The following is a 27,228-nucleotide window of genomic DNA, read 5'->3' as shown; positions in this document are numbered from 1 at the left end:
AATACTCATATTCTGCTCGTCCAGGCGAGTTATGTACAACTCTTATAGAAGAGTATTTTATAAATCTTTCAAAATACTCATTTGTTACTCGTCCACAGAAGGAGATTAACGCCTTCTTTGAGAATGGCACAACCCGCATCGTGTAGCTACCGGGCCATAATGGATTAAGGGGGAATGAAATGGTAGACAACTTGGCAGTGAAGGCCAGAGAACTGCCGTCGATGAACTTGGTTAACCAGAAGACTTTGGGGTCGACGCAGTCCGATTTAAGGGTGTGAGCGGCAAATGCGTAATGTAACACTGTGGAACAGCGAAACAGTTGCTAGGACTGCGAAAATCCTATGGGATGATTCGGATCGTGAGAGGACGAGGCTATTACTTAAAGGAAGTAAGAAGGAGGTCAGCTTAGCTTTTAGTGTCATAAGGGGACACATAGGACTACGAGCTCACTGATGCAAAATAATTGCGGGAAGTGCAAAATCAGCATGTGTAGTGCATGTGGGAAAGACGATGCGACGTTGGGGCATTTCTTATGTCATTGCCCTGCTTTCGCGGCTCACAGACACCGGTATTTAGGTGGAGACATGGTACTAGACATTGTTTTCCATACCACTCCCTTAAGATGTACAACTTAAGGGAGTGGTATGGAAAACAATTAAGGATTTCGTAACTAGCACGGAATTCCCAACATAAATTTTTCCTTTTCGAGGTTACTTTTCAGTTTTTAGAGCGCACAACAAGCTGATTACTGGCTTAGGTGTATGTCCATAGTGGCATGGGCCGGATTAATATCTGCACCCTCTTTTCAACCTAACCTATTCGTCCCGCCATTTTTGTGCGATTCTAAGATCTTCCAAGACTCTCCTGACTTACTTGGTAGCAACCTATATGGAAGATTCGCGGAACACTCTTCCAGAGGAGTCGTCTTTGGGACACAACTCCTCACGACTGGGGAATCGTCTATAACTTTTGGACGAGATCGTCCGCGATCATAACCTTCATCTAGAATATTAGCGGAAGATTGTTTGGCATTAAAAAAAGTTTGTTTTAGTTGGAATCCAATACTTCATTCCAAATAAAATAACCATTGTTATAATTTCAGATGCAAAATTTATATTTTCATCCAGAAAACAAAGTTGCCAGTTTAAATGCTGGAAAAAATTCATTGAGCTCTGACCAAAGAACTTTTTCGCATTTGTGACCCTTGGCGGGCCCTTGTTTTTATATTGGAGATATATTGGAGATATAGATAGACTAATATGGAGAGTTTTGTAGAAAGGCAATATTTTGACGCAAATAGTGAATGAATGGACCGACACGTGTTATGTGTGTCCAAGGGTACCAAAATATTATTCTTTACCTTTTCTTAACTTCATAAATCGCAGTTTGTGATATAAGTGTGGTGGCTTTCGCGTATATATCATTCACACACTATCGAACTTTCTCAGACCAAATACATAACGTACTGCGTTTTTGAAGGTAGTTTGGAGCTTCCTTTTGGCATCAGCATCACATTCCGCAGAAATTTCGACACCGTAGAGCAGTGTGGGTAAAATTTAGCTTTTTACTAAAGGGTGATTTTTTTGAGGTTAGGATTTTCATGCATTAGTATTTGACAGATCACGTGGGATTTCAGACATGGTGTCAAAGAGAAAGATGCTCAGTATGCTTTGACATTTCATCATGAATAGACTTACTAACGAGCAACGCTTGCAAATCATTTTCAGTGAATGGGCCCTAGAAAAGTTGGCAGAAAATCCGCTTTTTTATCGACAAATTTTGTTCAGCGATGCAAAATTGCCGCATTTGGAGTGAAGAGCAACCAGAAGCCGTTCAAGAACTGCCCATGCATCCCGAAAAATGCACTGTTTGGTGTGGTTTGTACGCTGGTGGAATCATTGGACCGTATTTTTTCAAAGATGCTGTTGGACGCAACGTTACGGTGAATGAACACATTTCGAACCGAACACTGATTTTGGTAATAAAATTCAATGATTTGCAAGCGTTGCTCGTTAGTAAGTCTATTCATGATGAAATGTCAAAGCATACTGAGCATCTTTCTCTTTGACACCATGTCTGAAATCCCACGTGATCTGTCAAATACTAATGCATGAAAATCCTATCCTCAAAAAAATCACCCTTTATTTCTTAAAGAAGAAATTTTATTATTTTGAATTACATCTTACTTATGTAAGTGTTTTTTTTTAAGTTAATTAAAATAATGAATTATCTTTCTGTTTAGATAATGTTTTTAATTCAACGGATAAATAAGATGGCGCCGCCAAGCGGGTAATAGTTGCAGAAAACAAAACGGGCAACGATGGCAAATGTCAACAAAAAGCAGATGTAGGAGTGTGTGTGGGTGTACGTGTGGACAGCCAAGGGCAATTAAAGGAGGATCCTGCAAACTTAAGAGATAGTTCGCCAGCGGCACGCGCTATGGTAGGACTGATTTAGATTGGAGTGGCAAGTAGGGAGTTGAAGTGTATCCTTTGCTCTTACTTTGCATGCCCAAGTTAGGTCAGTGCTTAGAGGCTATCACCTTGGCTAAAACTTCGGTCTAGGCAGAACGTAAGAGATAGCGTCGTCATCGTGCAGACGTAGGGTGAATATCCGTCGCACTCCTCTCACTAAAGCGATCGCGTCGTCTTCGTGTAGACGTAGAGTTGATACTCGTCTCATTCCTCTCTCTAAAGCGATCGCGTCGTCTTCGTGTAGACGTAGAGTTGATACTCGCCTCACTCCTGTCGCTAAAGCGAACGCGTCGTCGTGCAGACGTAGGGTGGATACCCGTCGCTCTCCTCTCGTTAAAGCAATCGCGTCGTCGTGCAGAGTCGTAGAGTTGATACTCGTCTCACCCTTCTCGTCCGTCGGAAACAAGAAGAAGAAGTAAAGGTGCATCCAGCCAGCAGAGAACGAAGTGCTTGTTTATGGCGTGTTCTAGTGTACCCGGACTATTAAATTTATAATTGGTGTAAAAAAATACATGTCGTGAAAGAATATGAATAAAATATTATAAAGTTATATGAAAACAAAGTCCCTCCGTAGTTTTTCTTCTATAAATGTCTACAATAATAAATAAAGTGGACACCCACTTTGGTGAGGAAACGGTACCAAGTGCAGAATGCGAAAATGTTATTGAAGGAGGTGTGAGGATATTAACTTCATATTTCTCAGGGTATGAAGTTAAGAAAAGGTAAAGAATATAATTTTGGTAACCTTGGACACAAGGAATATGTGTCGGTGGGTTCATTCACTATTTGCGTCAAAATATTGCCTTTCTACAAAACTGTCCATATTAGTCTATGGGCAGTATTAGCTCCAATAGAAAGTCGATTTGATTACTAAAGGTACGAGTTGAGACTTGAAACATTATTTTATTCAAAGTTTGTTTTTGGAGATAATTTTATTGAAACTTTGTCCTTAGGAAAAATTTCATTAATTTTTTGGAAATTCTTTCTTTAGAGAAAATTTCTTTGAAAAAATTTTATTGAATTTCAGTTTTATAGGAAGATGTTATTGAAAATTTGTTTTTCGGGTTATATTCGTTGGTTTTTTACGAAAAATTTCCCTCAATAAAATAAGTTTTGGAATAGGTTAGGTATGCCTTTTTGTAATAGGTCCATGGTAAATCTAACTAATTGATAGCCCTTTGAACAACCATTCTTCTCAGTTCTTACCTTTTTGTTTTGTATCATCACCGTTCTCCAGTTGATGGCTGACCACGAGATTGTTTTGCAATTGCAGCAGACCGCTGCCGCAAGTGCCTGAGCTGGTAATGTTTTTCATGCGTAATTATGGCAATTAGAGAGAAAAATCCAAAATTGGATGGCGACAGCAAGCACAATAATAAAATTTGTAATAATAGTGACAGCACTCAAACAAAAACCAACAACAACACTTGTAAAACTAATGTAAATTTGCTCGTGCTGTAATATAAATTGATGGTACTCTTGGTGTTGTTGTTGTAGTTGTCACACAATAAATTTAACAATTTAATCTTAGAAGACCATAACGACACACACAGCTATTATTTTAGATAAATTTTGTTGTTTTTTTGCTATTTTATTGTAGTTGTTGTTGTTTTAGATATAAACGAGCAAGAGGGAGAGAGACGAGACGAGTCGAGAGTCCCAAATCATTTACGAACTACAACGGCCGCCACGGCTATAAAACAGCGAAGACGATGCGCGAAGAGGTTAACGGCGAAACGACAATCTCTTTTTTTCAGTTGTATCAGACGGCCACGACATCAACGATAACGATGATAATGACGAAGACGTTGTTGCTGTTGTTGTCATAGAATGTGTGGTTTGTTTTTTTTTTTTGTTTTGTTCTATGATCGCGTTTGGTGATGATGATGATGATGACTGCCGACAACAGTGCTGCGCGCTTTTTTTCTGCTGAATTTCTAAGAATACCCAAATGCGCTATAAATGAAGTAGTGGCTGACTGGCTGGCTGGTTGATATCGTTCGTATCCAACTTTGCTAATGGCGAAAGGGGTTAAAGCCAGTGGGTGGCAAGGCGTAAAGGCGGGTTGGCAAAGTCAGAAATGGCTAATGACGTCCGTTTGGTGTGTTGTGCTTTTATTTTGGTGTGATGCGAATGATGTTCTTTGATTTTAGTGCTGCCAATGATGATGATGATGAAATCTTGATAAAAATAGGCGCGTTTTTCAATCGATTTGCGAATGCAGTGAAGGGTGTTTTTTGAGAGTTAACACCTTTTTTTTTGGTAGATTAGGAGTATTCTTTTTTTGGGATTAAGTAGGAAGAGAATTTGGCAGTAATTACTTAATTTTCTATTTGGCACTGAAGAAGAGTGAATGGTTATATTTTTCCTTTCGAAAATTTCAATTTTTAATGGCTTTAGCTTTTCTTTCGTTTTTTTTTTCTTAGAACATTCTCTATTTTTGTTTTCAGCCCTTTCCTTGCCTTTCTATTTTTTGCCAGGTCAATTTTTTCTTTTGACTATGGTCATTAAGAGCCAAAAGAACAGATGTTTCTTCTTAGGCTTCTAAGATTAAGCACTAAAAGGTTAATGATCACCACTTCCATTTGAACTAACTAACACTGATGCGGCGCATACACGCACACACTCACACTCATAAGGCTCCTCTTGCACAGACTCTTATATATCTACGTACGGCAAACTTTTTTTATTTTGTTTTCTTCGATTTCCTTCTTAAGCACTTTTTTTCTGCTATTCTCTTCTTCTTCTTCTTAAGATGTCGCACGACAACGATATATTTTCGCGTAAGTTTTCTTTTACACACTTCACTTCACTTTGGCTATTTTTGTTTGTTGCTCTGTGTTGTTTTGTTTTTGTTATTGCCTTTTCACTTTTTTGTTTTCTCTTTGGAGACTGGGGCAAAAACAAAGCCAAGTGAGTATTGATCTCCAAGCAAAACCAAACAAGAACGCGTTATGGATGTTGTTAAGGGTTTTTTTTTGTTTCTAAGAATTATAGACAGATGATTTCACAAAACTTTTGCTAATATGGCCACTTTTTTTTGATTTTTCTAAAAATTTACTTCACTTTTCTAATTTTACTGCTTCTTCAGAACTTTTCCTTTGTTGTTGTTGTGAAATATTAATTTAATATTTTCTCTTCTATATTTTTAGTTGTGCGAGTATTAATCAAATTCGCCAAGCCCTCGACCAATGATCCACACAACCTCTGTGTTGAGTAGCCAGAGTATCAGGGGTTGTTTTGGGGCCAGTTAGCTGCTGGGCACTCACTGTCTTTTTAAGGTTAAATGGTGTTAACGAGGGTGGTTGTTTTTTTGGGTTTTAATTTCACTCACTCACTCACTTTTGCCACCATAAACTGGGCTAATAATACACAAATGATGATAGAAACAAATATGAACGTCGTTAACACCAGAAAAGAAGCGAAAAATCAAATAAGAATCACAAAAGCATTGCTGCAGCAACAAGCTGTTTGGTAGGTATACGAATTAAACAGAAAATAACAAAACGCGGCGTCACACGATCGCGCAGAATCGAGAGAATGTTGAAGACTGAATGTTTGATATCAATGTATACAAATGCCGAGGTACTACTCTATAGGCAATGGCTGTTATCCCCCCACCACACTCTACTATACTCCCCATACAACAACAAAAACGCTGACACAAAACCGCGCGGCAGAGGCTACAGCAACAGCGGTGGCACTAACAAACCCATGAAGAAGAATTACGACATGACCACACAACAAAAACAAAGCTCCCCATTCACAAAGCCAGATCATGAGAGAATACAGTCCGAGGGAGCGACAGGCAGAGCTCTCTCCCATTCTCGTGCTCAGTTCATTTTGTATGTATACCCCCAAAGAGCCAGTGAAGTGTAGCAGGGTTGCCATTTCGAGAATTTAAGATCGTTTCAATTTTCAATTTTTTTCTACAAAACGTAACAAACAATAGTAATTAAAATTAACATAGTAATAGATCTTTCTATTGATGAATATAGAAAAAAAAAAATATAAATGAATATAGAAAAAAACAACTGAAATATGAGAAAAATATTAAAAAAAAAAATATAAACAAGAAAGCCAACTCTTGCCCTACCACCTGCAAGACAGCTATTGGCAAAAGTTGGGGATTTAGACCGTGCGTCATGCATTGGATATATACTGCAGATGTCAGACCTATAATGGTATATGGTGTTGTGGTCTGGTGGATGGCGCTTTAAAAGTCCACCTACTGCTCAATACATAATTGAACCACTATTCCTGATAGAACCAACTGGAACTACGATATTCCTGGTAATAGAAGGTACGTAGACTTCTATACAGATGGTTCCAAACTAGACGACCAGATGGGCTTTGGGCTGCTCTCTAAAGATCTTGAACTGGTCATATCGAAAAGGTTACCCGACCACTGTGTGTCTCAAGCGGAGACTCTTGCAATTAAGGAAGTGGTGGAATTGCTTAGATATAATGTCATATCGGCGATTGGGATAAATATTTTCTCAGACAGCCAGACTGACATTAAACTACTGGAGAACGTATTTCTGAACACAAAAACGATTGTTGCAGATCTCTCATCGAGATGGCTGCACAGTGAACGGGCCACAGAGATATCCCTGGGAATTGTAAAGCGGCCGAGTTTGCGAGGCTAGGAACTACCCTACACATTCCAGGGAAACTGGAATCTGTGGAATGATAGATGATCACAAAGTGGGGGCTGTGAGCATTCCAAAACTATGTTGCCTAATCTAGACTTGAAGAGGTCTACCGCTTTGCTGTCACTGGCTAGAACAGACGTCTCAGTCATTGTGTCCGTCATGACAGGTCACTATCTAATCGGAACACATGCTGACACTCTGAAGGTTGTCAGCAGCGACTTTTGCAGAAGCTGTGAGGACATCGAAGAAGAAGACATTATAGAACACCTTCTTCTGTGTGTCCCGCACTATCAGTCAGAAGGAATTCCACTTAAGGTTCTCATTTCATTGAGAACCTGTGGATAGATGGTTCAACGATAGGAACTAGAAGGCATCACTCTTCTTCTGCTCTTGTGGTATCACAAAGGGCGAAAACGTCTAAGCGAATCTGATGGCAGACTGCCTCTTAACCCTAATCTAACCTAAGGGGAAAGTAGGAGAGTAGATATGGGTTTATTCAAACTTTCTAACTGTGCCAATACTTTTGTGCGGCAGTGTAAATATGGTCTGATCTGGAGCATTCTCGGGTAGGATGACGGGAGACGTAATAAAACCCAGTGTTTCAAATTCCCGCAGTTTAAGACCCTACAGCACTTGGGGTCGAGTGCGAGATACTGTGACCTACGGCGCAGTCTTGTTTTTCGGAGTTGTAAGATTGCCATATATACTCGTATAGAAGTTCATGCTAAATGGATGGGTCAAAGCTAGAGAGGAGAGCAGGTCTGAGTTTTTACTTTAAAGACCTGGAAATCGAGTTCTGCTCCCTGCTGCTTGGCAAAAAACTGCCGGGAATTCGGACGCTTACGGAGGAAATCCGGGTGACCGGGAGGATGAGAATGATTAAAGCATTTTTGTGATTATGTCCCAATCTGCTTAATCTGGGTGCCGGTCCATAGCGGAATTATGGGGAAAGGAGCCAGTTACGGTTGTCAGGAAAGTAAATGCGACGGAAGACGAAGATTTTATGGTGAAAACGTGACAAAACGAGGCAAGTAGTGAGGGTTAATGCACCCAGAGAAATTAGTTTTCAAATATCAGCAAACATTGTCTGCTGATTTAAAATAAACATTTTTGAAGAAAACCATACCATTGAAGCAGCTGAAGCATTTGCTAAATATAGATTTTCATTTTTGGATATTTTAGATGTACATTTTTTTGTTCAAAAGCAGAAATGTGATGTTTTTAGTAAAGGGGTATTTTTAGTTAAATGATTTTTTACTCAAGGGATCTCAATTGTATTGAATAACCACAAACACGTAAGGTTGTTTCCTTCAAGTTTCATTTAAGCGAGATTTTTCAAATGTAGCCTGGGATATATAGGTAAAATTTGTATTGCTTTCCTTTTTTGTACTGATTTGCATTTCCATTTTTTCTACAGATTTTATGTTGTATCAGCAAACTTTTTTGCCGTTTTTACTAACAATTTTCCCTGAGTGTATTACATTGAATCACAACAAACACGTATGCTTCTTCCCATCAAGTTTCATTTAAGCGAGATTTTTCACAAAAGCGTATTACAGTTATGAGGGTTCGACTGTATTTGAATGCATTATTTAATCGTGATTTCAAAATAAAAGTAGACTATATTGCTTTCTTTTTTTTACTGTCTTGCTTTTGTCTTTTTTCTGCAGATTTGATCTTGTATCAGCAAACTGTTTTGCTGTTTTCACTAACAATTGTCCCTGAGTGTATTACTATACTGGTTTATGAATTATATAGTGTCCTAGTTTTTTAATTTATCCTGCCAGAAAAACTCATCTGTCTTTAGTTTTGGCTACAATGCAACTTCAGTTTTACTTGGGGCTTGCTTCTTATCGTTCCCCTTGGCAACTCTGCTATGTGTACAATTGAATTGGAAAAACCCATTATTAAAAATGCTCTCAATGCTTTAAGTCTCCACACAAAATGAAGCTCTCTCTCTCTCCCTTGCTCGCTCTATCTTGGGCCCCAACACACAACAACCAGAAAGAGCAACAACAACAATAACAATAACACCTCTAAGAGGGAGCTCGCGCAGGTGTTAAATGAAGAGGTTTAACAAGTTTTTTGGCTTTATTATTATCGTAGTGTTGTTATTCTCCTCGTCACAAAGTCTCCAATATAGACTACCAGAGATTTTCATTGATCACCTGCCCCCACTCCCCCAGCATTTATGATCATGCACACTCATTTCTCTTTTATGGCTTGCCTCATTGTTTTGTAGCATTTTATTTGTTGTTTATATATACAACTTTTTTTCATTTTTCGCATTGCTGTCTTGTTGTTGTTGTTTTGATTTGTTATGGTATGGGTATGCCAGGCATTTATATTGGAATGTAGAATATTTTTCTTTGTGTTCTCTCTTTCTCTCTCAATCTCTTTGTAGCGCGCCCATTACAGCCAGCTGTTATACTAGAGTACGTAACATTTTGCCTAACAGCTATGTGTGTGACAAGTTAACAGAAATATTTTAAATATTTTTGTTATGAGTTGTTATAAGTTGGGGGAATACTGCGATTCTTATGTTACTTAACATTTAAGGCGGTCAGCGTTGTTTAACATTATGCAAACATTGTGAAAAGAATAACAGTGCTGATTGGGTTTAATGTTTTTGTGTAATAGGTGGTTAAGATTGAAATGTTATCTACAGTCGGCGATGTGTTAATAGACGGCGGGCTGATAAAATCCAATTGGATTGAGTAGAAGTATTGGCAAACATTATGAAATAAGGTAAATGTTGTTCGTTCAACAAGTTTTTAAATTCGATTAAAAGAAAAAAGATGGGCATATTGATGGCAAGAAAATTATGCTAGTCAGTTTATATAAAAATATATACTGCAGTTAAATTTGCCCCTTTCCGTTGAGGAATAGGGGGACACTTTTTATAAATCAATGAATATTGTCCGATACAAGTCTTTTAGTTCAATGATAATCTACACCTAGTAGGTGCTAAAAGAAGCAAGTACATGGTATAATAACTTAGATCCCCATTGGACCTTGTTGTGTTACACAATTTTTTAACTCCAGCTTACCGATATGCCAAAGAAAAATTTCTTCCGTGTGTTGGAAATAAAGACGCAATTGTATGATGGCTTTCTTTTGTTTTTGGTATATTTGATCACATTTATTTTGTGTTGTTGGATTATTTTTGCAAAAAAAAAAAAACCCTCAAAAGCTCCAGCATACGATCAGCGTAAATGGCGCAATAAAAACTTGATACCAGTTGGGTGAGAAATCCATATGCTGCTCCACCCCGCTGGTTTATGTTTATTTTATCTGTTCTGTATTTATTTATTATTTTATGAAAAAGAAGAAGAAATAAAAACAACATCAAATGCAAAAGACAAAACACACAAAGGAATATTCCATATCAACAAAAAAAATTGTTTATATCAAAAAGCTGTCATCGTATCCAAAAGGAAAGGCAATAATCAAAATCAAGGCAAATATGTTGGCTGCACCTACCAAAAATCAACCAACTGACCCAGCAATGAAATACAAAACCCAATTTCTCAATAAAAAAAAGAAGCCCCCACCCTACGAAAGTACGGAGTGTAACACTTTTCTGCATATAATGCAGATATGTAGGAGAGGGACAGAGTGAGAGAGATAGAGAGAGAGAGAGTGCGAACTAAACTTCATTCATGCATTTAATCTTTGATTTTTCTCTTTACAATCGCACATGCATTTCCAGTCTTACAAGGAGTCTTGAACGACTGGACTTTCATGTTTTATTTTATTTTGTTTTTTGTTTTTGCAAGTGACAACATTCATATCGCCCCACAATATATAAACTCATACGCATATTGACCAAGGGACATAGGCAGCACACTCGTTTGCCCAGCAGATTAAGACACCAAGAACAAATTGATTTTCTCTTAATACTCATAAAACTGTTGAAATAATAATGAGGCATGTCGCAGAACCCTGGCTGGTGGATATGCATGCGAACAAATATCTAACGAGGTGAGTATAATGAGATGAGGTGAATATCAAAACCAAGATTTCCGTTATGTTAAGATTGGTGAATATTGGCTGGGTAACGTAGCTTTGAAAGAGAGCGATAAAAATATAATGAAATATAATAAAAAATAAATAAATTTATTAATAACAAGAGTTATTTTATAAGAATAAAAAAAATGTAGGTAAATATAAACAATTAAAAACAAAACAAAAAAACAATAATAAAGACAAGATAAGCTACGACGGGCCGAATCCTCATTCACCATGCAAAACGTGGAGCCTTTAATCTGCTCTGCCAAAGCTATGTCCGTTATGGTCGTTACCTGAGGTCGTTATGGGAGAATGCCATAAAAAGTGATGCGCATTAAAGTCTTCCGATTCTTTATAAAGTCGGTAATGGTGCCATCTTCGGGTCCCTGATCGTTAGTCTGTATTGAGTTTCCATTCCCTGTACTGCCTGATATTTCAATACTAGGATCTTTGCCTATCTAAGCCTTCCAAATCCTAAGTAAATGGGCTTCTTGGGAGTAGGTGATGGTACCATTGACGGCTACCTGTTCCTTAGGCTGCATTAAGACTCTTGTCGCTGCTCTGCCTAATGTTTCAATATTAGAATCTTTATTAAATCTAGTTTTCCGAATCTTGAAGTCGGTGATGGGTCCGTCGTCGGTCTGTTAGGGTGTATTGGGTCTCTTGCCACTGCACTGCCTGATATTTTAGTATTAGGATCTTTGCTTATCCCGGCCTTTCCAATTTTGAGAGAGGCTCGTCGTCAGCCCCCTGTTTGTTGGGCGGTATTGAGTCACCTGCCACTGCACGGCCTGATAACGCAATATGAGGATATCTGTATGACTGTGTTGGGTCTCTCGGCACTGCACTGCCTGATATTTTAGTATTAGGATCTTTGTTTACCCTAGCCTTCCCAAACTCGTCACGGAGATTTGATCAATGCCAACCGCAAGGAGTGTTCCTTCCTTGTTCTCCTCCCTATGGAAGATCTCCGACTTTGTTGCGACCAAACCTTGGTTTTGATTGCCCAAGAATCCCAACATGCGTTCCGTCGCAAATTTACTGTCCGCTCTCTTGATGTAGACCGTCGCCTTTGTGAGCTGGGGAATGTCCATCTTTCTCACCAGGCCGATCTTTAAGCCTTCCCAGGGAGCGTGGATACTTCCGACGAGCTGTTTGACGGTATCATTACTTTCCGCCGACGCAAAACGCAGCGTAAAGATGTCCCCTCTATGATCGCAGCCCATCATTTGTATGGGTGGACCCTCTACAGAGTTCCACACATATTCGAAAATCCACTCGTTAACCAGATCCTCCACTTGCGACCGATGATCTGGTGGAATCCTACCGGATGGTCTGGCGTTATTGATGACTGCACCTTTGTTGTGCTTCCTTGCCACTCTGGCGTAAGAGAGGGGCTCCTTACCATTCTCAGCGACCGTCTGGCTGTGGCCTCCTTATGCAACTCAAAGTCCTCCATGAAGACTCAGGGGCTGTGCGCGCTTCCTTCGTTCCTCTTCCGACTTTGTCTACCTCCGCAGGACATTGTCCGGAGTCTGCATTGCGGGATGGCTGGGTTGGTTTTCCCAGAGTACTTGAAAGCGGGGAGCTTTTTTTCTTCTTCAGCATTTTAGCAGTGTTATGTTATTCGGGAGATTTGATTCTTTTTCCAGCTGGGAATGTCAATTCTATCCCTTCCAGCATCCTGCACTTTCGCCCGATTGCGCTGGCGTTACATACTCCTCTGTCTCTTTCGTCGTGCCCTGGATCACTTTGTCGGTCTGCTTGCTTAGCTTAGCAAAGCCATGGCTCACTTCTGCCGCCATCCCGCTACCCTCATCTTTCGATTCGGCTGCGATGACTGTTTCATTGATATTCTCGCTGTCTGAATCCGAGTCAGAAACACCACCTTTACTTAAAGGCTGGAGACCGACTATGAATCGCTCAGGTTAATGCCTCATAAATAAGTCTAATGACTAGTTGTGCGCTTGAAGCATTACTCTCGTCTACAGGTGCCAAGGTTCCCACACCTATAGGAAGGGAGAACAATATGCTACGTTCTGACGCCACCACCGCAGCTGTTGGGTCTTTGGAGTCCATTTCTACTCTACTCCAAAAAGGCTTTAAATTTGTTCGTAATAGGTAGTACATATTTCGAGATACGGAAAACATAATATTTATGATAAAAATTATTAATATTATGAAAATTTTCTTCATATGTATGAAACAAAGTTTCATAAAGATAAGGAAATTTTTTCATAGATGATCATATTCATGCATTTTTTTTTTGCATTAAGAGTTTTCATAATATTTATGATTTTTTCATTAATATAATGAAACTGTTCATAATATTTATGAGCAAAAGGTTATGAATCCCGATGATTACATTTATGAAAGAGAATTCTCTCTGTGGATAAGTACATATAGTTTAAATAAAAGTAAATCTCAATGTTAATGATATTTTGCACGTGGTTTTCCTTTTGTATTCTTGTCAAAAATGATGCTAATCTTTTTAAAAAATATGAACATTTTTCATCATTTTTTTTTAGTTGACACATTTCTCATACTTATTACCCCCTCACCTCGTTAGCTATTTGTATCGGTTTTTACATACAAAAAAAAAAAAAAACATACAAAGAATTGGCATCAGTAGCATTAGCAGTGGCAATGAACAGCCCCATCGCTCTTGTCTTGGTGTTGACAAGATAAGCGCGAAAAACCCAAAAAAAAAATAGCAACAAAAGCAAAAAACCATAATCACTCGTCATGAATTGGTGTTTATGGACAATGGACGCCGCCAGTGCCGCTGGACGGTGGATGACTTTTTATATTTGGATAACGCCGCCGCACCGCCACTTATGCTCAATGGAAACGATCGGTCAGGCAAAGCACTCTAAGCGTTTTGGCTGCTCTGGATAAATTTTCGCGCCTAATGTAAACAACAAATGGCACACAAATTGTTTATTTTACTACTTGCTCTGTTTTTTCGTTTCTTTTTTTTTTTTTTTTTGCAAACTTTGCAGAGGCAGTTTTACTGTATTTGGCTGATTGTTTGGCTACTATTTTAGTTGAATTTATAGTGAACGGTTTTTATTTATACACAAAGAGTGTTTTAAGTTGGTTTTATTTATTTTTTGGAAAGTGTCAAGTGATCTCGTCATTTTATCCATTGTAAACATTTCGCTTGTAAGTGGTAGTCCGTCCCCCCTTTGGCAACCTCCCTGATCGTCAACGTCAAATGACCGCGCTGTCAGACTCTAAGATGAGTCATAGAATTTCCATTGGCCCCAAAGCTGAAAAAGATTGGAGCGTTCGCCGCATTGTAGTCATCATCGCACCGTTCCGCTGCGTTTATTAGTTTTGTTTGGCCACAATTTTGTTTTTGTCTGTCTGTCTGCCTTTTGAATGCGAATTATTATGACAAACGCGTGCTCTTTTATGTGGCAGCGATGGTAGAGATTGTGAATCCATGGCTTTTGAAGTCATTGGCAAAAGTAACCAAAATAAAGTAATGACAAAGAGTATTTGTTTACACGTTTGTTTTTATACCCTCCACCATAGGATGGGGGTATACTAATTTCGTCATTCTGTTTGTAACACCTAGAAATAAGCGTCTGAGAGCCCATAAAGAATATGTATTCCTGATCGTCATTCTAAGTTGATCTAGAAATGTCCGTCCGTTCGACTGTCTGTCCGTCCGTCCGTCTGTCGAAAGCACGCCAACTTTCGAAGGAGTGAAGCTAGACGCCTGAAATTTTGCACAAATAATTTTTTGTTAGTGTAGGTCGGTTGGGATTGTAAATGGGCAATATCGGTCCATGTTTTGATATAGCTGCTATATAAACCGATCTTGGATCTAGACTTCTTGAGCCTGTAGAGGGCGCAATTCTCACCCGATTTGACTTAAATTTTGCATGTGTTGTTTTGTTATGACATCCAATAACTGTGCTAAGTATGGCGCAAATCGGTATATAACCTGATATAGCTGCCATGTAAACCGATCTTGGGTCTTGACTTCTTGAGCCTCTAGAGGGCGCAATTCTCGTCCGATTTGACCACAATTTGGCATAAGGTGTTTTGGTATCACTTCCAACAACCGCGCTTAGTATGACGGAAATCGATATATAACCTGATATAGCTGCCATATAAACCGATCTGGGATCTGGACTTTTGGAGCCTCTAGAGGGCGCAATTATCGTCCGATTTGACTAAAATTTTGCATGTGGTGTTTTGGTATCACTTCCAACAACCGCGCTCAGTATGACGGAAATCGATATATAACCTGATATAGCTGCCATATAAACCGATCTGGGATCTTGACTTTTTGAGCCTCTAGAGGGCGCAATTGTCATCCGATTTGACTGAAATTTTGCATGTGGTGTTTTGGTATCACTTCCAACAACCACGCTAAGTATGACGGAAATCGATATATAACCTGATATAGCTGCCATATAATCTGATCTGGGATCTTGACTTTTGGAGCCTCTAGAGGGCGCAATTATCGTCCGATTTGACTAAAATTTTGCATGTGGTGTTTTAGCATCACTTCCAACTAAATGCGCTAAGTATGATTCAAATCGGTTCATAATCTGATATAGCTGGCATATAAACCGATCTGGGATCTTGACTTCTTGAGCCTCTAGAGGGCGCAATGCTCGTCCGATTTGACTGAAATTTTGCACATTGTGTTTTGATATCACTTTCAACATTTGTGCTAAGTATGGTCAAAATCGGTTCATAACCTTGTTTAGGTGCCATATAAACCGATCTTGGGTCTTGACTTTTTGAGCTTTTAGGAGGTGCAATTCTCGTCCGATTTGACTGAAATTTTGCACGTAGTGTTTTGGTATCACTTCCAACAACTGCGCTAAGTATGACGGAAATCGATATATAACCTGATATAGCTGCCATATAAACCGATCTGGGATCTTGACTTCTTGAGCCTCTAGAGGGCGCAATTCTTGTCCGATTTGACTGCCAACAACTGTACTAACTATGATTAAAATCGGTTCATAATCTGATATAGCTGCCATATAAACCGATCTGGGATCTTGACTTTTTGAGCCTCTAGAGGTCGCAATTCTCATCCGATTTGGCAGAAATTTTGTACAACGGCTTCTCTCATGACCTTCAACATACGTGTCCAAAATAGTCCGAATCGATTAATAACTTGATACAGCTCCCATGTAAACCGATCTCCCGATTTTGCTTCTTTAGCCCCTGCAAGGCCCAATTCTTATCCGAATTAACTGAAATATTACCCAATGACTTCTACAATGTTCAGCATTCATTTATGGTCCGAATCGGCCTATAACTTGATATAGCTCCAATAGCATAACAGTTCTTATTCAATATTCTTTGTTTGCCTAAAAAGAAATACCACGTATAGAACTCGACAAATGCGATCCATGGTGGAGGGTATATAAGATTCGGCCCGGCCGATCTTAGCACGCTCTTACCGGTTTTTTTTTTTTTAATTTGAATTTAAAAGTGTTAAAACGACCTCAAACACCGAAATATTAGTTTATTTATAAACTTCTAACAATGGAGATAAGATAAGGGCCTTTCAGGCATAGAATCTTCAAAACAACAATTAGGGAAAGGCAAAAGTCGGGCGGATTCGGTTATATGATAACCTACACCACCAAGTCTGTCTAGAATTCTTATAACGATCTTAAGAGTATATGGGAGCCATATCTAAAACTACACCCACTTTGATTAAAGACAACTTGAGATATCAAATCAAACACCTCGCGCAAAATTTTGTAAAGATCGGATCAAAAAATATGTTCTTTGTGAATAATACTTCTAAAATTACGCTCTATGACCAAATATTAGGTTGCCCAAAAAGTAATTGCAGATTTTTCATATAGTCGGCGTTGACAAATATTTTCACAGCTTGTGACTCTGTAATTGCATTCTTTCTTCTGTCAGTTATCAGCTGTTACTTTTAGCTTGCTTTAGAAAAAAAGTGTAAAAAATTTATATTTGATTAGAGTTCATTCTAAGTTTTATTAAAAATGCATTTACTTTCTTTTAAAAAATCCGCAATTACTTTTTGGACAACCCAATATCTGCCCCTTGTTTCGCAAGACATGATTTGATTTATCTGGCTTACAATTTCACTGTGTTAAAGACAGTGGAGAAGTTTTTGTACCGCGAATAAAAAAAATTTGGACTATTCTGCCTTAGATGAAAGGATTCAGGAAGTCTGTTGAAATGGGATATAGGATCTTATATCTGCCGATGAGAAACTAAGCCTTCTTCAGGATAACATGGGATGTATCTATGATGCAACAGTCCCCATTCGAACTTGGATGAAGAAATCGGATACTTAGTCTTGGTTTCATTCCACTATTAGGAATTTTATTCAAAACAGGGACCTAGCCTATTCCAGGTGGAAACGTTTTAAAACGCCTGACCTTCATGAGGAATTCCGCACGGCAAGAAATAAAGTTAATGCACTCTTTAGTGATGCAATATTACGATGTTATGCATCCAAATATTATTCGGCGTTAGACACGAACTTGCCTTTCGTGTCTAAGGGGCTATAAACGATATTGGTATTGGAAAATCCAAGGCCATTTTTTTATAACCATGGGGAACTAAACGAATTAAATTAAACTTTTGTTAATATTCCAACCTTACATATAGACTCGACTTTTTACCAAGACACTAATAGGCTTCCGGAAAGCGCAAATGTTGATTGCCGTTTGGAGTTTGGATGTGAATCGCAAGACGAAGTTTTACATAGTCTTATATCAAATATCAAGTCAAATGCTATTGGTCTTGATAACATATACCCAAGATTCATTAAAATATTAGTTCCTTACCTTCCAACTTATTTTACTTACTTACTTTAATTGGAGGCCACCGTAGCGCGAGGTTAGCATGTCCGCCTATGACGCTGAACGCCTGGGTGCGAATTCTGGCTAGACCATCAGAAAAAATTTTCAGCGGTGGTTTTCCCCTCCTAATGCTGGCAACATCTATGAGGTACTATGCCACGTAAAACTTCTCTCCAAAGAGGTGTCGCACTACGGCACATCATTGAGCTTAAACTTGAATCGGACTGCACTCATTGATAGTGTAGAAGCTTGCCCCTGTTCCTTAGTGGAATATTCATGGGCAAAATTTGCATTTTACTTACTTTAATTGGCTATGACAGAACATTTGCTCCACCAGCTACTACCATTAGCACTAGCCGAACGTAGAATAGCGTTCCAAGCGCCTCGATCTTCTGCGCTCATTCAAAAATCTCAGACACCAAGTTTCGAAGTGTCTCCCATAACTTGATCTTTCCATCGGGCTTTTGGTCTTCCCGGTGTGCGTGTACCACCGTGCTAGCCTTTAAAAAATTTCTTTGCTGGAGCTTTTTCCGGAGCTTCCGGAGCAGCCGTTTTTTTTGCTATTATCGTCATACAGTTCGTGGTTCATACCACGCCTATTTTCTCCATTAACGCAAACTGGTTTATATATTTTACAAAGATTTTCTCTCAAACACTCCAAGTACTGCCTCGTCTGCTTTCACATGTACCCAAGCCTCAGAACCATATAACAACAGGGGTAGTATCAGTCTGTAGAGAGGTGGCATTGTTTCTAAACTGCTTACTTAATCCAAAATAGCATCCGTTTGCCAGTATTATTCTCGCTTTATTTCAAAACTGGTATCATTCGTTTCGGTTATGGCGGTGCCGAGGTATATCAATTTACTGACTATCTCAAAGTTATGGTTCCCAACTTTCTCCATTTTCTTTATCTGCTCGGTTGTGCATGGCTTTTTGGGAGTTGAAACCATCCATTTCGTCTTATCTCCATTTACTGCCAGATCCATTTTCACTGACTCTCTTTCGATTCTTTCAAAGGCTGCAGTTATTACTTCCGGTGACCGACCTATGATGTCGATGTCGTCGCCATAGGCGCGAGTACCATGTGTATTCTTGTGATTAGTGTGCCATATCTATTCACATCTGCATCTCGTATAATCTTCTCCAGCAAAATATTAAAGAGATCACACGAGAGGCTGTCTCTTTGTCTGAAACCTCGTTTGGTATTGAATGGAGAGATTGTTTCCCATTCTTAGTGAGAAACGTGTATCATCATCATTAATTTTGCAGGTATACCAAAATCAGACATGGCTGGAAATACTTTTGAACGTAAAGGAGTATCGAAACCGGCTTTGTAGTCAACAAAGACATGGAAGGTGTTGATTTATCCTTCTCGGGTCTTTTCCAGTATTTGGCGCAGTGTGAATATTTGGTCCAGGGTGGAGTTACCTCGTCTAAAGCCGCATTGATAGGGCCCAATTATCTCATTGATTTTAGGTTTTAATCTTTCACACAGTTACGCTCGAGAGTATCTTGTATGCGATGGGGAGGTGAGTTATTCCTCTGTAGTTGGCACATTCCGTCTTGTCTTCTTTCTTGTGTACGGGACATAGTATGCTGAGGTTCCAATCATCGGGTATGCGCTCTTCCAGCCAGATTGCGCAGATAAGCTGAAGCATACGCCTTATCAGCGTGTCGCCTCCGGTCTTAAATAGTTCAGCGGGTAACCCATCGGTTCCTGCTGCCTTGTTGTTCTTTAGTCGGGTCACTGCTATGTGGACCTCATTCTGACTAGGAGGTAAACATTCTATACCATCATCAGGGATTGGTTCTGCGGTATCCTCTTCGCCGCCAACGTCGGACACTAGCAGTTGGGTAAAATGTTCTTTCCATATCCTCAGCATGTTATCTGTGTCAGTTACCAGATTGCCTTATTTGTCTCTGCCGGAGGATGTGCCTGCACCAAATCCATCGGTTTTGATGTTAAATTCTTTGTTAGAATTTCTGCTGTACATTTCAATTCGCTCCCACTCACGTCTTTTCATTTCCTTTTTCTTTCTGCGGAATAGACGTTTCTCCTCTCTCCTTTTCTGCCGATATCTCTTCTTTATCTGGCGTGTTGCTACTGGTAGCAGGTTTGCTCTATATGCCGCATTCTTGGCTTTAGTATCATCTCGACACTCTTGGTCGTACCATGGGTTTCTTATGGTAGGCTTCCGGTACCCCAATACGGATTTCACGGCATTTTCCATGGAGTGGGCAATAGTTTGCCACTACGCCATTATAAAGTCGGAACAAGGAGTGCTTTCATCAAGCAGTTGGGTCAGTCGAGTGGAGTATGCCGCTGCCTTCTGTTGTGTTTGCAGCATTTCAATGTCTAGCTTACGCCATGTTCAAACGGTTGCGAACCTCCACGGATCGATTGTACATCTGGCACGCTGGATAAATGCCTTCCATCTATCACAATGTGATCAATTTGGTTCCTCGTGTTTAGATCGGGTGACAGCCATGTGGCTTTGTGGCTGCTAATTACCATGTTTTTTGCCGCGGCGAAATCTATCAGCCTAAACTTTCCGACTGTTGGACCAAAAATTACTTCCTTCCCTATCTTGGCATTAAAATCTCCCGTAGCGGTTCTCTCCCTAGGCGCCCGTAGAAAATATCCTTGGTCTGCTAGTCTTTGTCTTCCGTCGGAGCATGGGCACAAATAAGGCTGATGTTGAAGAATTTGGCTTTTACGCGGATTGTGGCTAGCCTCTCATCCACCGGGGTAAAGCTGGAGACAAGGTGTTTCAGTCTCCCACTAACCACAAATCCACAGCCAAATTGATGCCTCGTGATATGGCAGCTATAGTAAAGTTCGTCACCGCTTGGTGTTGTAGTGAAGCCATTCCCAGTCCATCGTACTTCCTGTAAGGCGGTAATATCTGCCTTGTACTTCTCCAATACCTCCGCCAGCGTGTATACTGCACCTTCTCTATAAAGAGTGCGGACATTCCAGGTGTAGATCCGCAAATCATGATCCTTTTTTCCTTTGCGTGGGTCGTCAACGATGAGGGGGAGGGGTCCGTTTTTTCTATTTCTTTGTTTCTCATAGTTTTCCGGGGGGGGCTTACTGGCCCAACGCCCCAACCGCATGGGCTATGCGGGATTGCACATGTATCCCTGGCGGTGGCGAGCCGCTTGCTTCAAGATCCGACGCTCGCCCCAAGCCGCCCCGTCAATTATCATCTTGTGAGGTACTTAGATTTCAATGGTCTTCTTAGTGACGACAATATGGGTTCCTGGTTATATGGGTTGATGGCATTCCTGTCTCAACGTTGGAGTCGCTCTATTCACGAGTTTGGTGAGAGTAAGATCGTGGCTCTGGATATCTCCAAGACATTTGACAGGGTATGGAATTCCTTTCAAATCATGTCGTCTTTGGTGTCGGTAATAACTTGGCTTGATTTCTATCGAACTTTCTTAAAGATCGCACCATAAAAGTTTGTTGTAGATGGGCTTTCGTCTGATGAATATAGATTGACAGCTGGAGTACCCTCTTCTTATTTTCATTAACGATCTATTGGGTCTGACTTCGAATCCGATGTACTCGTTGGCGGATGACGGTAAACTCTGCCATTAATTTTCATTCGACCATAGGCCGGGTCTTCCAAAGTTTGAAGGTGGATTATGGACGTAACACTCTGCCAGGATTTGCTGGCCATTTATGAGTGTGGTCGAATGAACAGAGAGGATTTTAATGCACGCCAGACGCAGTGCTGTATGTTGTCCCACAAACGTTTCACTTACACCTTACAATCGTCAATATCTATCGAACGTGTGGTTATCGAGCAGCCAGAGGCTCTTCAGTTTCTGGGCATGAAGATTCAAAGTGATGTCCTTTGGACATGTTTCCAAAGTGTCGAAGTAAGCATTCAAGTGCTTGCGCTTTCTTAAGCGGTGTAAGAAATATTTCACTTTCTTCGATCTTCTTAATATCTATACTACGTACATCAGGTCGAAAATGGAACATAACTGGCATATATGGGCAGGAGCTTCAAAATCATCCTTGGAGCTGGTTGATCATATCCAGAAGTGGGCGTGTTGGTGTTGATTGAATATGGTAGGGTATTGTTTCCCTTGAACATCGTCGAAATGTGAGTTGTTTGGGGTTGTTCCATCGATTCTTCCACGATGTGTGTTCTTCGGAAATCAGTCTTCTGTTGCCTGATTTAAGGTTGTTTGTAAGATATACAAGATTTTCTAGAAGCGCGCACCGGTTTGTAATCGATTAGCCAGCTGATCGGACCATGCACTACCGAGAGAATCCTTTTTTCGCAAGGACGGTTCGTGGGACTTCCGGCAGATGTCTTTCCTGCTACTTACGACATACAGAAATTCAAAGCAAATGTCAATAAACACTACTCCCTCTTCCCCCCTCCGATCCTTCACTATCCTCTCCAACGCAATGCACTGCATATATGGGGGATATTCCCAGCGAGTTGGTTGATACCACCATAACAACCATAACTGCTGTGGAGTTTATCAAGTGGAGAAATACATCTTGAAACTAGGTGTCAGCTATTGCACAGAAGATCGAGGGGTATTCTGTGTTCAGCTAATGGTCCAAAGGGTCTGTGGCATCTAACTTAGAATGAAATATTTCCAAAAAGAAAAATTTAATGAAAACCTCACTTTTTTAACAAAATTTAGTTCTTGAGTAATTATGACAAGGCTACTCTCAAAGCATAATGGCTTTTCAAATTATTGAAATTATAAATTTTCTAGGTAAGGCACAAATTTGAATTCAAAGGTGTTGTAAGTTTCTGCACAAAGCAGTGAGTAGCCAAAAATAAAAATTAAATGTGCAAAAAAATCAACTTTGAACCACGAAATAAACAAATCACGTCCTTCAACTTAAAATTTGGTCAAAGTAAATGCAAATGGAAGTGATAACCAAAAAAAACCCCGATTAAAATTTAAAACTTTGTTTTTAATAACACTTTACAATGTCGCATGAGATGCACAAAACTGAAAACCAAATCTCCTCCAAAATGTGGGGAAGGTTGTTGGCTACAAGGGGCTGGGGGGATGTTAATGTTAAACACGGCGACTGAGTGCAGAGTAACTGCCGGCGACAATGATTTTAAAATGCAATTTGCCAAGAACTCATATGTCATCCAAAGTACATTGCGGCAGTGCGACAATGGTGGTGATGGTGCAACATCGGTGATGGTACTCGGAAATAACAGGGTTGCCAGTTTTTTTTTGTATAGAAACAAAAGATTGGTAAAATTTTTCTTATAGAAAAAAAATATTAAAAAACAAGTAAAAGCGTGCTATGTTCAGCTGGGCCGAATTTTATATACCCTCCACCCTGGATCGCATTTGCCGAGTTCTTCTCCCGGCATCTCTCCTTAGGCAAAAAAGGATATAAGAAAAGATTTACTCTGCTATTATTATATTACTACATGTTGGAGACCTGTATAAAATGTCAGCCAATTCGAATAAGAATTGCGCCCTTTGGGGCCTCAAGAAGTAAAATAGAGAGATCGATTTATATGGGAGCTGTATCGGGCTATAGACGATTCAGATCATAATAAACACGTATGTTGATGGTCATGAGAGGATTCGTAGTACATAATTTCAGGCAAATCGGATAATAATTGCGATCTCTAGAGGCTCAAGAAATCAAGATCCCAGATCGGTTTATATGGCAGCTATATCAGGTTATGAACCGATTTGTACTATACTTGGCACAGTTGTTGGATATCATAACAAAACACGTCGTGCAAAATTTCATTCCAATCGGATAACAATTGTGCACTCTAGAGGCTCAAGAAGTCAAGACCCAAGATCGGTGTATATGGCAGCTATATAAGGTTATGGACCGATTTGAACCATACTTGGCAGTGTTGTTGGATATAATAACAAAACACGTCGTGCAAAATTTCATCCTAACCGGATAAGAATTGCGCACTCTAGAGGCTCAAGAAGTCAAGACCCAAGATCGGTTTATATGGCAGCTATATCAAAACATGGACCGATATGGCCTATTTACAATACCAACCGACCTACACTGATAAGAAGTATTTGTGCAAAATTTCAAGCGGCTAGCTTTACTCCTTCGGAAGTTAGCGTGCTTTCGACAGACAGACGGACGGACGGACGGACAGACGGACGGACATGGCTAGATCGACATAAAATGTTACGACGATCAAAAATATATATACTTTATGGGGTCTCAGACGAATATTTCGAGTAGTTACAAACAGAATGACGAAATTAGTATACCCCCCATCTTATGGTGGAGGGTATAACAAGTAATAGCGTGCTATGTTCAGCTGGGCCGAATTTTATATACCCTCCACCCTGGATCACATTTGTCAAGTTCTTTGCCCGATATCTCTTTAGAGGGAAACAAATGATAATGGATAAGAATTGCCATGCTATTGGAGGTATACCCAGTTATAAACCGATTGGGGCCATAATTGGTTTGGCTGTTGGAGACCAAAGTGGAAGTCATTCTGCATAATTTCAACAAAATGGGATAAGAACTGCGCCCTCTATAGGCGCTAAAAGTCCAATCGGGAGATCGGTTTATATAGGAGCTATATCATTATGAGAACTTATTTAGACCGAACTTGGCATAGTTGTTGCAAGACAAAATAAAATACTTTATCTAGTGGTTCAAGAAGTCAAGATCCGAAATCGGTTTATATGGGAGCTATATCAGTTTATGAACCGATTTCTACCCTGCTAAGAACAGTTGTTGATGATCAAACCAAAACACTTCATGCAAAATTGAGCCAAATCGGAAATTAATTGCGCCCTCTAGAGGCTCACAAAGTCACGATTCAAGATCGGTTAATATGGCACCTATAACAGGTAATGAACCGATTTGGATCGTACTTGGCACAGTCAGGTCAAACCAAAACACTTCATGCAAAATTTCAGCGGAATCGGAAAATAATTGCGCCCTCTAGAGGCTCACGAAGGCACGATCCAAGATCGGTTTATATGGCTCCTATAACTGGTAATGAGCCGATTTGGATCGTAGTTGGCATAGTCAGGTTCAACCAAAACACTTCATGCAAAATTTCAGCCAAATCGGAAAATAATTGCGCCCTCTAGCGGCTCAAAAAGTCAAGATCTAAGATCGGTTTATATGGCTCCTATAACAGGTAATGAACCGATTTATATCATACTTGGCACAGTTGTTCATGGTCACACCAAAACACTTCATGGAAAATTTCAGCCAAATCAGAAAATAATTGCGCCCTCTAGAGGCTCACGAAGTCAAGATCCAAGATCGGTTTATATAGCACCTATAACAGGTAATGAACCGATTTGGATCGTACTTGGCACAGTTGTTCATGGTCCAACCAAAACACTTCATGCAGAATTTTAACTAAATGGCATGATAATTGCGCCCTCTAGCGGCTCAAAATGTCAAGATCCGAGAGCGGTTCATATGGCAGCAATATAAGGTTATAAACCGATTTAGACCATAGGTTAGGTTAGGTTTAAGTGGCAGTCTGCCATCAGACTCACTTAGGCGATTTCGTCCATTGTGATACCACAGGAACAGAAGAAGGAAGATGCCTTCTAGTTTCTACCGTTGAACCATCCAGATCGCTTCAAAAAGCCCAACAACTTGCGAATGTGCACATCCGCTAAATCAGACAGGTTCTCAAAGAAATGAGAACCTAAAGTGGAGCTCCTTCTGACTGATAGTGCGAGACACACACACACAGGAGGTGTTCTGTAGTCTCTTCTTTTTCGATGTTCTCAAAGCAAAAGTCATTACAGGTTACCTTCAGTCTGTCAGCATGTTTTCCGATTAAACAATGACCTGTCTTCAAGTCTAGATTGGGCCACATGGTTCTGCAAGGGTCACAGAACCCTCTTTGTGACCATCTAACAGTCGTTGTCCTTCGGGCCTGGTCCTGAAAACTTAGCTTACATGTCGCAGGAGGCGTGACCACAGATTTCAGATTCCCTGGAATGTGTAAGGCAGTTCCTAGTCTTGCAAGCTCGTCCGCGTTACAATTCCCTGGGTTATCTCTGTGGCTCGGCACCCAGAACAGGTGAATTTTGAACTGTTCAGCCATCTCGTTCAGAGATCTGCGACTGTCGAGGGCGGCTTTTGTGTGCAGAAATACATTCCCCAGGGATTTAATGACTGTCTGGCTGTCTGAGAAGATATTTATGCCAATCGTCGTTATGACAGTATATCTAAGCCATTCCACCACTTCCTTAATTGCAAGGATCTTCGCTTGGTACACACTGCAGTGATCGAGTATCCTTTTCGATATGACCAGTTCTAGATCTTTACAGTACACCCCTAAGTCCACCTGGTCGTCTAGTTTGGAACCATCCGTATAGAAGTCTATGTAACTTCTATTACCAGGGATATCGTATTGGGTTGCCCAAAAAGTAATTGCGGATTTTTCATATAGTCGACGTTGATAAATTTTTTCACAGCTTGTGACTCTGTAATTGCATTCTTTTTTCTGTCAGTTATCAGCTGTTACTTTTAGCTTGCTTTAGAAAAAAAGTGTAAAAAAAGTATATTTGATTAAAGTTCATTCTAAGTTTTATTAAAAATGCATTTATTTTCTTTTAAAAAATCCGCAATTACTTTTTGGGCAACCCAATAGTTCCAATTGGTTCCATTAGGAATAGTGGTACAGTACTTTTTATCAAAAAGCGGCACAGGTAGGGTGTAATCCACACTGCCTGGAACATCGGATATTGTATCAAGGATAACACAGTGCCCGTAGCCGCTACACGACCAAAGAGAATGCTTCCTTAACTTCACGGCTGTGGTCGCAGCAATTCATCTACTGACAATGCGCAGGGGCATTAGATGTAGCATTAAATTCAGTACATCAGTAGGTGTCGTCCTCAGTGCGGCTGTGATGCACAAACGAGCCATCCTTTGAATCCGGTTAAATATTGAGCAGTAGGTGGTCTTTTGAAGCGCCGTCCACCAGACTACAACACCATATAGCATTTTTAGTCTGACAACTACAGTATATACCCAATGCATAGTATGAGGTCTAAGCCCCCAACTTTGCCAATGGCGCTCTTGCAGGTGTATAGAGCAAGAGTTGCCTTTTTTGCCTTTTCCGAAATGTTGGATATGAAGTTCAATTTCCTGTCCAGCCGAACACCCAGGTATTTTGCGCTTTCTGTACATGGAACTGGAACATTCTCTGCACCCAAGGAGAAAGGTGCCCTGGTAGGTAACATGTATATCCTGATGGAAAGAACTACCTCCGTCTTGCACGGATT

General features: G+C 40.1%; 1 protein-coding gene across 5 annotated transcripts in view; it reads right to left on the bottom strand.

Annotated features, from left to right (window-relative positions):
* Positions 1–27,228, bottom strand: part of LOC106095995 (protein scalloped) — a 637,648-nt gene that overhangs the window by 265,041 nt on the left and 345,379 nt on the right. For 4 of the 5 annotated variants that reach the window (XM_059366793.1, XM_059366795.1, XM_059366790.1 and 1 more), the window contains exon 1: positions 3,681–5,149. The exons of the other annotated variant lie outside the window; for it this stretch is intronic. In XM_059366793.1, coding sequence (XP_059222776.1) covers positions 3,681–3,789 — 109 coding nt within the window. In that variant the 5' untranslated portion in view covers positions 3,790–5,149. Of the gene's footprint in view, positions 1–3,680; positions 5,150–27,228 lie in introns of those variants that run through there. 5 annotated transcript variants of the gene reach the window in all.

The sequence above is a fragment of the Stomoxys calcitrans genome, chromosome 4 (genome assembly GCF_963082655.1).
Source record: "Stomoxys calcitrans chromosome 4, idStoCalc2.1, whole genome shotgun sequence".
Lineage (NCBI taxonomy): Eukaryota > Metazoa > Arthropoda > Insecta > Diptera > Muscidae > Stomoxys > Stomoxys calcitrans.
Note: the sequence above shows the minus strand (reverse complement) of the source record. Positions and strands in the feature narration are given on the sequence as shown.